General features: G+C 40.7%; 1 protein-coding gene across 1 annotated transcript in view; it reads right to left on the reverse strand.

Annotated features, from left to right (window-relative positions):
- Positions 1–9,703: 9,703 nt before the first annotated feature.
- The window catches only part of MLYCD (malonyl-CoA decarboxylase), a 19,332-nt gene continuing 14,509 nt past the window's right edge, over positions 9,704–14,526 (reverse strand). The window contains exon 5 of the mRNA XM_042437541.1: positions 9,704–11,081. Within this exon, the coding sequence (XP_042293475.1) occupies positions 10,548–11,081 (534 nt within the window). The 3' untranslated portion in view covers positions 9,704–10,547. The remainder of the gene's footprint in view (positions 11,082–14,526) is intronic.

Below are 14,526 nucleotides of genomic sequence, written 5' to 3' on the forward strand. Positions count from 1 at the left end.
GGGCTATACTTGTTTCTTTCTTAGAAACTACATTTTCCCCTTCAATTCAATATATATCCAATGGAGTTTGGAGGAAAATGGGAGCTAGACAACAGCAGTGGAAACCAACTGGGTCAAACTCTCCCAGGCTTAGAGGAAGGCAAAGGCAACCCCCCTTTGAACAAATCTTGCAAAGAAAACTCACCTTGGGCTCGCCATAAGCCAGAAATTACTTGGAGACACGTAGCAACATTGAGACCCAGCATGGCATAGTGGTCTGAGTGTTGGACAATGACTCTGGAGACCAGGATTTGACGTCACCTCCAACCCATAGCTTACAGTATGTGTCTGCAATGCATGGTTAGGACATTTCATTGATGGGGAAAACCTGTCAATAAGCTCCCAATGGTGCAACAGTCCTATCAGTCCTCATGTGCAAAAAATTGGTCACAGCAGTTGCAATCTTGGCAGCCATGGGGTGTCACAGTCACCTCCTTTTCCCTTGTCCCTTCTCTCTCCCCTTGCTAGTCCCAAGAAGCCCGATTTATTAATTTTAATTTATTAAGTATTTCTTTTTCTATCTTTTTTTTCTTTTAAAACTTAAACCATACAGTTGGTCCTCCATATCCAGACTGAACCATCCACAGCTTGAATATATATATATACATATATATATATATATATATATATATATATATATATATATATTAAAATATAAGTTTCCAAATTAGCAAACCTTGATTTTGTCATTTTATTGTCATTTTATAAGACACCATTGTACTAGGCAATTGCATTTGATGCAACTTGAACATCCACGGATTTGGGTATCTACGGAGGGGGAAACCAAACCCCAGCGGAGACCAAGGGCCCACTGTATTAACAGAAGTCCAGAATTGCATTAAAAATGCAAATAAAAATAAACCAAAAGGCATGTTGGGAAGGGCATAGGGCCCAGAGGCAGGGTTAAGGGGGAGTCTGGAAAAGAGGGCAATGGCAGAAGCAGCCCTAGTTGTGAAATTGACAAGATGTCCAATAGTGGCTGCTGACAAACTCGTACGTTTCTATTTTCTTTAACAAGCATGATTGCAGTGATAATGGGGTTTGTATAATAATGTCCCCTGTCTCAAAAGTGAGACTGGATTCCTTTATGCTTTTTTCTTTAACAGTTTTCTGCCTCATTGAATTTTGAGAATCTATACTTCACTGTATTCCTATCCATGTACATGTGAAAGAGATCTAGAAGTCCTAGTGGATCACAAGTTGAACATGGGTCACAAATGTGACTCAGCAGCTAAAAAAGTCAATGTGATTCTAGGCTGCATTGATGGAAGTAGAGTGCCTAGATCAAAGGAAGTAATAGTGCCATTCTATTCTACCTTAGTCAGGCCCCACCTGGAATATCGTGTCCAGGTTTGGGCTCCACAATGCAAAAAGGACGTTGAGAAACTGGAGCATGTCCAAAGGAGGGCAACTAAAATGGTGAAGGGCCTGGAAACCGTGCCCTATGAGGAATGGCTTAGGGAGCTGGGTATGTTTAGCTTGGAGAAGAGACGGGTAAGAGCCCTGTTTAAGTATTGGAAGGGATGTCATATTGAGTGTCTTTTCTGCAGCTCCAGAGAATAGGATCTGGAGCAATGGACTCAAACTACAGGAAAAGACATTCCACCTCTACATTAGGAAGAAGCTCCTGATGGTCAGAGCTGTTGGACAGTAGAAGACGCTTCCTAAGAGTGTGGTGGAATCTCCTTCTTTGGAGGTCTTTAAACAGAGGCTGGATGGCCATCTGTCAGGAGTGCTTTGGTTGTGCATTACTGCATGGCAGGGAGTTGGACTGGATGGCCTTTGGGATTTTTTCCTACTCTAGGAGTCTATGCTTTAACACTTCAAAAGTATCTTCAGTTCATCTCAGTGCCTTGTGGAGACTATTCCATTAAAAAAAATGCTATCACTACCCTTAATAGTGACATGGAACAAGGGCATTCCATTGGAATGGGAACAAGTCACCAACTCCACTGGGCACAAGGCCATGACCAAATGCTTCACCACAGCTGTAGCAGATCTTTACATTTTCCACATCAAATCATTATGTCTAATGCTTAATTAATTTCCCTTGTATGGTATAGTGTTTGCTAGCTGGGATTTCATTGCATGATGACAGATTTATTGCTCTAGTAATAATTTCTCAGCCTAACCAGTTTCTGATGTTCACTTGGGTTACAAAGAGCAGGCTTACCAAGAGCAGGTAAACAGACGCTAGGGTTTGGGGTATTTTGTAGCAAAGTCCCTGGACATCTGTAGTCATCTGGTATAAACTTCATGTGAAGGCCATGTATTCCTTAGATGAAATGGGGATAAAGATTTCAGCCGTGCGCAGGGATCTTCTTTCAGTTAATGAGAAAGTGCGAAGCTCCAGTGACAAAGGAGAAACGTGACGAAGAGTAGTTAAAAGGTACTAATTTGAGAATGATTTAAAACACACATACACAATCCGTTGACACCTCTTGGATGTCAAACCACAAAGTAAGAAATACCTGGTCACACATACACACACACCCCAGAGCATTTCCACATTGTTTATCAGTGACTGTTTAATGGCAACGGCTTCTCTCGATGTTTAACACTTGAAATAATTCATTTGTATCTGTGAGTTAACTTGCTAACAGTTTTAGAACAACAAGGAGCTTCATTGATATTTTCCCATACTGAAGCACTCCGAGTGGTACTCCACCGTCTCTTGAATCATTTAAAGTATCTGAGAGGCTAAACTACTTTTGACAGCCATGGACAATTTGCTAAGCGGCACAGAAATTGCAACAGATATATATTCTGGCAATATCCGCAGTTTTGCAACAATCTGCGCCACTGGACATTTCTACACGGTCTTTAGGGACAGTTGCACAAAGAATGCACATGGCCAATCGATCCTAAGGCCAACACTTCTTCTTGTTGCTGCTGCTGCAACCCACACAAACCCTATGAATGAGGCTTCCAAGTCAACTGGTAATAAGATTCAAGTAATTTTGTGAGACACTTGCGAGAGCTTTGGTGCCACAATGAACAACCATTCCCCAAATTCCACAGCATTGATTGAATCACGGCAGTTAAAGTGGTGTCAAAGTGGATCATGTCTGCAAGGCAGATGCAGTCTGAATCACGTTGATGATATACCTTTACTGTCAATGCTTTTCTCAGAGACATGTATCTGAAGTCTTTATATTCCTACACACATACGGCCAAATTTTCTGGCGTTGTTTGTAAGACTCATGTACAACAGTGAGGGGGGGGGGGAAGATTATACTACTGTGTAAATTGTAGGATATTTTCTAACCTCTACAAGAATTCTGGTGTATAAAAAAGGCTCAATATTTAAAGGAGGGGTTGTATATTTTGTGCCCTTCAGTTGTTCTAATCAAGGTATCACCATAATGTGGCTTTTGGCTTTTGCTGTATTTTGCTGCACAGATACCATAGGAACAAAATCTGGGACTTTCTGATCTTTTTCATCAGTCGGATGCACCCTTAGAAGACATCAGTTGGCAACTGTGCACAGAAATAAGCAACAAATAACTATTTCGTATTTTAAAACCCTGTAGCCGATTTCATGCATGCAGGCTTTGCTTCTTGACTGTCCATAAGAAGTCTTGTGAGATAAAATGGGCTCTATCCCAACAGCCCAAAGCAAGTTTTCACCTTCAAACTGGGATCATGCAAAAACATAAAGGGAGCTGAATACCCAACTTTCTAAGCAACCCCCCCCCCAAAAAAAAAGCCCTGGAATACTTAACTTCCAATCCGCCTTACCCCGGTGATTTTTACTGTGCAACTGTAATGGATTTCTAAATGAAAAGAAGATTTAATGGGCTAAGTAAAAGTAGTCACATGGGTTGCTTTCGCATTAGATGCTGAGCTCAAGTCGGATTTTGCCTTCAGCAAAGGAATCAAATCTACTGAACTCAATTAGCTTTGCACATGGGGATGGAGGAAGACAAAGAGTTATGACACGGGGGATAGCAATGGATTTTTGTGTTCGTATATATATATATATGCCAATGATATTTCCACGTTCACTAAGTGCCTTGGACTTGAACGGTACATTTTGGCACATGTCTGATCAGAAGGCCACAGTGTTCAGTGGCATTTCCTCTCCAGTTAAGGTTTATGACTGCATCCCCAAACAGTCACTTTATGATGTGTAGTATCAAGACGGTGACGAGAAACATCGAAAGAGCCTTGTAGAGCTACCCAAGAACAGACTAGCAATCTCTTCCCACAGCAGTAGATGACAGAGAATAATCCGCAAGCTTCCGGTGAAGTTTAATCTGATTTTATGCAAGGTTAGGCATGCCAAAGTCCATTTGCGTTCACAGAGTTAGTGTTCCTAACAGGATCTGTTTAGCAGCCGCTCATTGCTTTGACAAGGCTGGGTGAGCATTTTGTGTGGTTCATTTTATTTATAAGCACTTGTCAATATCTACAGGTTTTGCCACAAAGAGGACGGAAAGAAAAAGAGCTTTAAAGGTGTGGGCAGTTTGTGACCCTTCTGATGTTGCTGGACTACAACACCCATGGTTAAAGTTCATCACAGAGTTGCACTGGAGGACCTAGATATACCTAGAGAGAACATATTAATAAAATCTGTGAATAATCAAATTTGCAAAAGTCAAAGCCACAAATGTGGAGGGATGAGTGTATCTGGAAGCCAGTTTATATGTTGGAGGAAGACTCCAGGAGACCAAGATTTGAAGTGGTGAGTTCAGCCACAGAAATCCACTGGGTGACTTTGAACAAGTTACTCTCTCTCTCAGTCTTAGCAGTGGCAAGCCTCTGAAAGGATCTTGTCCAAAAAAATATCTCAGGAAAGGGTTATCATAAGTCAGAGTTGACCTTAAAGCACATAACAACAAAGCCAGATTTACCTATTTAAAGCAGCATAGAAATCAAAAGACCAGGTTTCTGTAGCACCTGAAAATGTTAATGAAAACCAAAGGAGAGGTCTACTGTTCATTTTGCAAACTGATAGCAACTGGTGCAATTTCATTACTTTTATGTGTATGAAGTGGCATTTGCTTGTTGGAAGGGGTATGTTTTTCCCAGATTTTATGTTATTTCCCTGCTTTTTCAGACTGTTTTTCTCATAACAGAAACAAACTAAAAACATACACAACTACAATGAGAAAAAACACAGAGGTACCAGGGAGTTGTGAAAATCAAATTACTGAATTATTTTTGGGAGGCTTCATAATGAATTACAGAATGCGTTAAATTTAAACAGAGACTTCGTTTAAACTTCCAAAGTGTGGAAGTTTATCTGCGCGCAATGGAGCTTGCTCTTTAATACATATGGTTAGATTTGCAACCTTGAGCTGCGACCTTATATATATATATGAACTGGAAATAGGTGCATGCCCCATTGAACTCATAAGGGCTAAATAGGAGTTTATCTTATATTACTTCTGAACAGAGGTTTCTGCAGAAACAGCTACAGGGAAAAGGAAAGATGCCCTGTAAGAGGTTAGGCATAACTTTCTTTCCCTCATCTTTTCAGTACTGCATTGGTTCATCACATCCAACGAAAGTACATTTTCAGATACCAATGGCAAGAATCTATCAAGTTTTTCCACTCTCTAATATTTCCGCCACATTTCCCTTTACAGCAATTAGGAGATGGGGAGAAAAGAAAGGGCATTTTAAGCCTATCTCCCCAAGCAAGCTACTGTTAAGGTTCATTTATTATTGCCACAGTAATTCCTAATAATCAGGAGACTGCGTCTTACCACGATTAAACAACACGGAAGTGGATTCTGTAGAAGGAAATTTAACCTGTGTTAAATCCTTCATTTCTTTCTGAACTTGACAATAGACTGAATAACCTCCACAATCATGTTAAAAAGTCCAGTTTCCCTTCCTTCCTACAACTTCTTAGCATGCAATAATGTCAGGTTTCTTTATCGCAAAAGGACTTTGATATTTTACGTATGGAGGAAGCAATGTTAACCACCTAAGATATACGGACGACACCATAATATTAGCAGAAAACATTCAGGAATTGGATCGGTTCATAAGGAAGGTCAAAGATGAAAATGCCAGGGCAGATCTGCTGCTGAACAAAGAAAACAAAAATAATGACTGCAGAAGAAATACACAAATTCAATCTAGACAACGAGGAAACTGAAATAGTTAAAGAATTCTCATATCTAGGATCAAACACTGACCAGAATGAAGGCTGCAGGCAAGATATAAGAAGGCTAGGAATGGGAAGGGCAGCTATGAAAGAACTAGAAAAGATACCGAAGAGCAAAGACATACAACTGAGCACCATTGTATTCCCCATCATCCCCATGTACGGATGAGAGAGCTGGATAGTGAAGGAAGCTGACAGAAAGAAAATCAACTCCTTTGAAATGTGGGGCTGGAGAAGAGTACTTAGGATACTATGGTCAGCCAAGAAGACAAACCAATGGGTTCTTGAACAGATCAGACCAGCAAAGATGAAAGCAAAGATGAGACTATTGTACTTTGGCTACATCATGAGAAGGCACAGATCACTAGGAAAAATAATAATGTTAGCAAAATTAGAAGAAAAAGAGGAAGACCACAAAATAGATGGATAGACTCAATCGGGGGGGGGGGGGGGGGGGGGGGGGGGGGGGGGGGGGTTGTCAAGGGCTTGCAGGATCTGGGCAAGAATGCAGTGGAGGATAAGGATTCTTGGAGATGTCTTATCTAAAGGGCTACCATGAGTCGGAACCGGCAGCTAAAAACAACAAATCTCTCTACCAAATCCATATACAGTGACTTTGTCTGCAGCCAAGGTTGATGTATGGGGACAAAGCCATAACTTTGGATAGCCTTTGGATATAAGGCAAGAGCCTTATATGGCCAAGCTTGGTTGTCAGCAGACCATTAGGAGCACAAGAAGAGTGAAACTGGCTAAAATTCTCTCCATATTTCAACTCCTATCAACAATATTCAACATAGCCAATGGCAAGGGACTGTGGAAACTACAACCCCAAATATCTGACAAAGAATTTGACACTAGAAGCACCTACACTTTAAATGGAGTCTCTAGTAGCATAGCCTTTAATCTAGACTTCAGACAGCTGTTGCTAAATGGACCAATTATCTGAAAGTCATAAAAAAAAAACCTCATAGGTACTTAACCCAGATTGGAAAATACAGAGGTATATGTAATTCTAAGTACACATATATCCAAAGGTTAATTTGATATAGGACTTGATTTATTTTCCCTTGCCCTGGAGTATAAGAAGTAATGTTAATGCTAGTTAGGCAAGGCAATCGTGCAAGCATACGCATACAGATAAAACTATGCAGTTTTTAGCTTGGTCAGTTACTAGATGAGGCTGCCTCAGCCAAACAAATATAGATTTAATTTCTATCCACACTTGAGGTGCAGTGGCCAGGCCTTCATCTTTTTAAGCTTTCCAAATACAGTGGAACCTCGCCATACGCGGGGGATCTGTTCCGGATCCCGCCGCGTATGGCGATTTCCGCCTATGCTCGAGCCCCATTGTAAACAATGGGGCTCGTGCGCGGCGGCACGGCGGTGCAGGCGCGCACGGGGTGCAATGGGCGTGCGCGCCCATTCAATTGAATGGGACGCGCTGCCCCTTCCGCCCCACGTGCGCACCACGGCTTGAGCGCGTATGCTCAAGGCCGCGTATGGTGCACGCATGTATGGCAAGGTTCTACTGTACAAATAGTGATCCCCCTATCATTTTATTTACATTTCATGAAGTACATTAAAGTTGTGCACCTGCTGTTAAACTGAGCTTTAAGACAAGGCTCTTCCTACTAACCCTTTGCTGAGACAACAAAAGAGGCCATACTTTTTACATGGTGAGAGTGAGTGAATCCATAAAGTTGTTCTAATTCCAGATCTGTACAGACAACACATTCATTCCACCACCAGTTATTCTTGGCCCATTTAGTTGGAATAGATCTCTTCACATTTTATGAAGTGTGCAAGGAATTTAATTCAACAACCATCCCATTACAAAGACTATTTAACAGACCCAGAGGGGGCTCTCTCATTTTGTCAAGTATATATCCCAAAACAGTGAAGTGCAAAAGAAGCAGCATCTGTGACCACAATAGGAAATAAGATCAAAAGGCTCTGTGGATGGTGCCCATTACAATTATTTTCAAGTTCACACATCGAACCAAAAATGGGGTTTTAATAGCTTGTCATAGTTGTGTGCCCTTCAAGTAGTTTCCAACTTATGGCAACCCTAAGGAAGAGCTATCATGGGGTTTTCCTGGCAAGATTTGTTCAGAGGCTTGCCACTGCCTTCCCCTGAGGGTGAGAGCATGGTGAGACCAAGGGCACGAAGTAAGTTTTATGGCCAAACTGGGAACTGAACCCTAATCTCCAGAGTCGTAGTGCAATGCTCAAACCACTATGTTTAAGAGTACAGTCTCACAAACTAGTAAACATAGCTATTTCCTCCCTAGACCTGGATCCAGCAGAGGTAATATGTAGCTGCAACTTCTGGTTGTGCCAAGAGTTGGACATTTTTGTTGCTCACGCAATACGTTTTTTCCATCCAAACAGTAAAGACAAACAACTGTGGATAGAGAAAATGGTGGCCGCTCTACATATACTCTCCATTAAAGGTTGGATCTCTCCAAAGCTTCTTACTGCTCCAAAGTGCTGTTATTGTCGTTTTTTGTGGGAGACTATTTTAATACTGATATGCTGTTATTGTTCCTTTTATTTAATTCTACATTATCATATACTGTCCTGGCTGTTAAATAAAACCTTCAGAACTGCTTCTAAGACCACTCCTTACAGAGCTCCAGGTGGTCTTGTTATGAGATAGGGAAACATTATAGTGCAGTTCTGGAGCTTCACAGCAGGTTGTGTACATTTTGTTTTGTTGCCTCTGGCCAAGAGACTCAGAAGCTGACAAAACTGCTATCTTGACATGTGCTGTACTGCCTTCTGGCATACTCTATGATAACTTTCCAAGCTGCGCAAAGGGACTCTCTTAATTTCACATCAACAATGCTGTCCAGATTTACTGGCAATCTCCATGAAGAACGGCTAGTAATTTCTTTGCAACTAGTATCTGACTAACTGCCCAGCAAACAAATAGCAATACTTGTTGAACAATGTTAGGCGGCCTGCTTACATAGCACTGGTGCGCAAGAGCTCTTTCAAAAGAAGGAAAAAAGCAATCACTGAACTTCTCTACTACTGCCAGGCCAGCTGGTGTGTAAAAATTACTTAATGCCAAGGATAATTTAGAGGGAACATGAGTTTCTTTTTAAATCATTCCATGAACTCCTCTAAAAGAGAAGCTGAACTGTTTATTAATGCAGCCAATAGTGATCCAACTCAAAAGCCTACCCCATTGATAGCAAAACTCATCTGGTGTGATTTGTATCTAGCCAAAAGGACCCAATTTATGATATCAGGCAGGTTTAGAGGATCTCAAAATTTGCAGGACTATAAAAAATATCTTTAGGAAATGCCTGTGGGGAAAAATGCCCCCCTCCAAAGCACACAAAATAGTCCCCAAAACACATTCTGTATTTTCTTACTTCTCTCCTCTTACTTCTTCCTGTGAGGTGAACAAATCCATCCAATGATCTGCAGAGTAATGGAAAGCTATACAACAAAATCAACGTTCTCTGCAGGAAACACAAGTTGAGACTTAATTGAGAGGTAACTGCACCATACACAAGAGAAAAGGCTTACATGTATGGTAAACCATATATTTTAATATAGCTTAGGGTTTTTTCAGAATTAAACTTCAAGTTTAAATATATTGTCATGTATGTTTAAAAATCTGTAAACATTAGAAAGCCTTTTGCAATCAGTTCTTTCCTCTTGAGTTTCTGAACTGCCAATTTCACTTGTGAAATAATAAAACCGGAGCTACTGTAAAGCTGCAGGCACTTCATTCCACACATCTGCCATCTGGAGAGCACTTGAGATGGAGCCAAAGTACACAAACGCACACACATGAAGGTGTTTCAAAGCTCCATCCAAGCAAAGCAATAACTCGGTGGTGGCATTTTGTGCTGTGCTGAAGCGGATGGCCTGATCAAAGAATTCAGCAAAAAACAGTGGGGAAAGAGTGCGTAAAACAAACCTTATTGAGAAATGCCGGGGATGTTGCTTTGTTTGCACATTCAGACAAAAAGTCTTTCCTCACTTGTCCCTTTTGTCCAGTAACTCTCGTATTGATCTACTACTCCCTTTAATGTGTTCGGACACTCAGGTGTTCAGAAGCTCTTTTGAAGATGAGGATTAAACAAGACTATTGATTTGGTGAGCAAGGCCAGGGACAACACACAGTTCGTCGGAGTCATCCCTGGCTTGCCACTTCACTAAGGAGAATTGGCCCAGCCTTTTCTGTTTGCTGTAAATATTATGATCTCTCCTTCTCTTGGCAGAGAATGCCAAGGCAACAAGAACAGCCCAACAATTCAAAAGTGGGTTCGGATGGGACAAAAATGTACTGGTTTACCTTTGCATTAGCACCCCAAGTTCCTCATTTCACTAAAACAGACATTTTTCTCCTTCAAGCTGCCACATGTATTTAAAGTTTGCTATTTTGCTGAAACTGAGAGACCAAGGAGAGGACCTGCTCCGAGGCCTTGATCTGCTTCATTCCAAGGTACGCGGCACTGTTGCTAGTCGTGTCCTCCAAGAAGTAGCGATAGTTGACCATCATGCCACAGGAGGCAGTGATGCCACGGGGACTTGTGTCAGCCATCCAGTTCAGACGCCACAATGTCGCGCCATTCTGAAGGTGGAAGTTTGCCACAGGGTTAAGCGCATAGCCACGGTGCTTCTCCCCATACAGATACCAAGCACATAGCCTCATAAGTGGCTGCTGTAAGACTCGGACCAGTCTTTCTGACTTCACCCACTCATTGTTTGTTAACAGGCGTTTTAGAATTTCAACAGCTGGGTCTCCCGTGACCTCGGCGAGTTCTTGATATTCAGGATCTGTGAAAGGACTGCTTCTACCTATTTCCTTGGACTGTGAGGAAAGGAGTCCAACAAGCCATTTAGTGAATCCTGGAATGGGAGACAGTGTAGAGAAGACTTTGATCTGGGGGAATTCTATCTTCATTTTTTCCATCAGAGTGTGGGGCAGGAAAAGAAAGAGAAAGTCAAATTGAGTTCAGCTAGAAAAGGACGACTACAACAACAACGTGAAAAATGACAAAAATTCATTAGAACATATTTTATAAAATCAAGCAAGGACAAAGGGGTTTAAAACAAAACTTGTACTAGTGAACAAGACTTTACTATAAATACAAGCTGTTATATAAGTTTTATATCCTTTTCATAACTACATTTCAGAGCACATTTGAAAGACATGCCTACCCAGGTAGGAAAACATTTAGGCTTAGATTCCCTTGTTTCTCATTTTTGCCTAATGAAATAAATATCCTCTGTGCAACTTATCAAGCTTTCAAGATTCAGAAGCTAAAGTAGTAAATTAAACTCCCAGCAGGGTAGTTTCCGAACCGTAAAACCATGATCAACCATTCTTACAGATAATAGATGCAACTCCAAGGATTTGGGGATAGCAAATTTTCATCAGGCTCTTAGAAAATAGAGGTAAGTGATACAAGTGTGTTCAGAGAACCAAAAAGCCCCCCCCCCCAAAATCTTCTGGGCAGTGAGAATTTTGGGAACTGAGAAAAAATCATGCCACTTAAGCCTCAAGAAGCAAGCTGTGGTGCCTCTTGCAAAGAGAGCACTCTTTCTTTCCACAGCTTCTTGGTTGCAAATGTACAGAAAAGTATTTTACAATAAATTCACAGAGTAGCTTTCATCTTGCAAACTGAGCTTCAAATGTGAGAAAGGTAGTGGAAATGTATTTGGTAGAGAGAGTTGCAACTTCTTTCATTTAGCATGCATTATGTGTCCAGAAGCTTAGAGGCATGTGGGAAATGCTAGAACCATTTTTAGGAATAAACCTATCTGGGTCCTGCCCAAGTAACTTCTAAAGGAAAGCAAGCAGCATTCAAGTGTTCACAATAATGAAACTTGTAGCATCCTACTGAGTCAAGAAAGGCTTTTTGCTGTCATTTCATTAGCAGGCAAAGACTTTTCTATCCCAACAGGCTTATGAATACTGACTACTTTTCAATAAAGGACTTTTAATAAGGTGCCATAATTTTTAACTGCTTTTGATTTTCTAACACATGTTTAATGCTACTGACAGTTTAATTGGATTTAATGATAATTTTGTGTTTGTATGGATGCTGTATCCATTTTAAATTGTCAGTTACCTTGAGTCTTGGTTCTGGGAGGAAAAATGAGATATAAATAAAATGAAGGGACAGATGAAAGACACAAGCAATTTGGGTCTCATAAATTGGAAAAAGTATCTGAACAGCTATCACCTGCATGGCAGCAGTGGTAAAGTCCATGCTGGACACAGATCATTTCCTTCTTCTGAAAAGGACCTAGCAAAAGCCATGATGTCGACTAACACAGCTCTGCCATATTTACCTACCAAAGCTTAAAGCCACAGTGGGGGACCCAAAATACTGTTTTCTATGTACAGCAGACAACATTTGTGATTGCCTTCTTGGAAAAGGATGCTTGAGTACGTATTTTCATGCCAACCCAGAACCAAAATTAAATGAATAACCAATTGCTCCCTCTCACACATAAATATGCACCTATACATGGACACTCATTTATTTTAAAAGTGGAGCCAAATAAGGAAACAAAGTGAAATGGAGATGGAACTCTCATAGGCTCAGTATCAGAATTCCCTTCTAAGCCAGAACAAAAATAAACTAATCAGCTTCTCTCACTGTCAAAGGAAAAGGGATATCTGACACACACAAAAATGGTGAAAGAAATGCCAAGGTCCCCATCATTTCATGGACTGTGCAGAAAAGAGGCCATCTGCCTAGTCTATCCATCTACCAACCTTCAGAAGACATCCTCAGCATGTCTAGCTTTCATCCAGCAGAAGGTCCTGCTGTTTAGACCAAAGACTCAGTGCTGCTCCATTTTGTGGTGGCCTGACTTCTAGTGTTTTTGCCTGTTACACATATTGCTTGTAGAACCTAATGTGACTTTTAAAAAATCCTACTTCTATTTGCCAAACCAAAAGAGAGAGAGAGACTTGGTAGAATTTATTAGGGGAAAACCTGCTGATAGAGGGCAGGAGGGAGGAGCATGAGGAGAGATGAGGGAACAGAATAAAAAAGCAATCATGTGCTTCCTTTTTATTTTAAGGAATGACAAGACAAATTGGCAAAACAATCCAGTTTTTGTAGTATCTCATATCTGATGAATGGCTGAGTTTAGAAGCTTATCTTATGTGGCTAGTTCCTGAAGAAAATAATAAATAGATGCAGTAAAGCATGGCCATTTATGCTCCTGCTAAATTGATGTGCTACTTTCCAGGGTTGCTGGTAGAGATCCGTTAATGTTTATTTCCTTGTCAGAAGCTCACACACCATTAAGAAGCAGATGCTAGTTTTATTTTGTTGCTGCTTTCTGCAGAAGGCTGCAGATTCCTTTCTATTATCGGTGACTCATCTAAAACAGTGGTGCATTACATTAGCCATGCCAAAGAAAAAAAGAAAGCAATGCCCCCATTTTTCACTTAACCCTCCCCCAAAATGAACGAACAAAACAGAAATGAAGCCAATACTGCAAAGTTTTCCTTAGTGTTACAGATTAAGGCAGCAATCACCAAGAGCTCTGCTAGAGAAAAAACTCTTCCTTAAAATAAACTTCCCAGCTATTTCTACCTGCACACTGCAAAGATTAGTATGCAGTATGTTCAAGATTAAAATTTATTGTGGCATAAGCTTTCATAGGATAGAGCCCACTTTGTCAGATGCATTGCAAAGTTTTTAGCTCATTTCTACTGATGTCTGGGAAAGGAAAGAGAACCAAGATTTGTGGCCTACTGTCACACACAAAAGCATTTTCAGAAATGACGGCATGCTCCCAGTGCTGGGCATTGTGATTTAACAGCATGCCTTGTTAATAGGTAATGCTTTGCAGCTACTTTTATGAACAGTGACAGCCAAGATATGGTATCTGAAGCTACAGTGGCATTTACATGCAGAAGTGTCACACTGGGTTAAGCAAAGGCAAACGCAGACAGAAGAAATAAGAAGTTTTTTGCTGAACTACTGCCAAGACTGTAAAAAATACGGTGCCTGGGTAACCCTATCTATCTTGCAGCTTAAGCAGATGTCTATTACTGTATTTTAAGGGCTGCACAAAAGGCTCCGTTTAAAAATAAATGAAATGTTTTGTATGATCACTAGTGTAGAGCTTATTCTATGTTAACAACACTGGGCATCTGTGTGAAAAGGAATATACTTTCTTGTCTGGTACAGTCTTTCTTCAAGCCTCCTCCAAAACTACTTAGCAAGGAAAAATTCTAAAAAATGCAGTGTATAAACACAAATGTGTATGTATTTTGGGGCTGCAACGTGTTAAGATTTTGAGTTATGAGTCACCAATCATCTATCTAAATAGGCAAAGACAGGGAGTTTATCAAATACAGACATGAGTCCCGG

This window comes from Sceloporus undulatus, chromosome 8, assembly GCF_019175285.1.
Source record: "Sceloporus undulatus isolate JIND9_A2432 ecotype Alabama chromosome 8, SceUnd_v1.1, whole genome shotgun sequence".
Lineage (NCBI taxonomy): Eukaryota > Metazoa > Chordata > Lepidosauria > Squamata > Phrynosomatidae > Sceloporus > Sceloporus undulatus.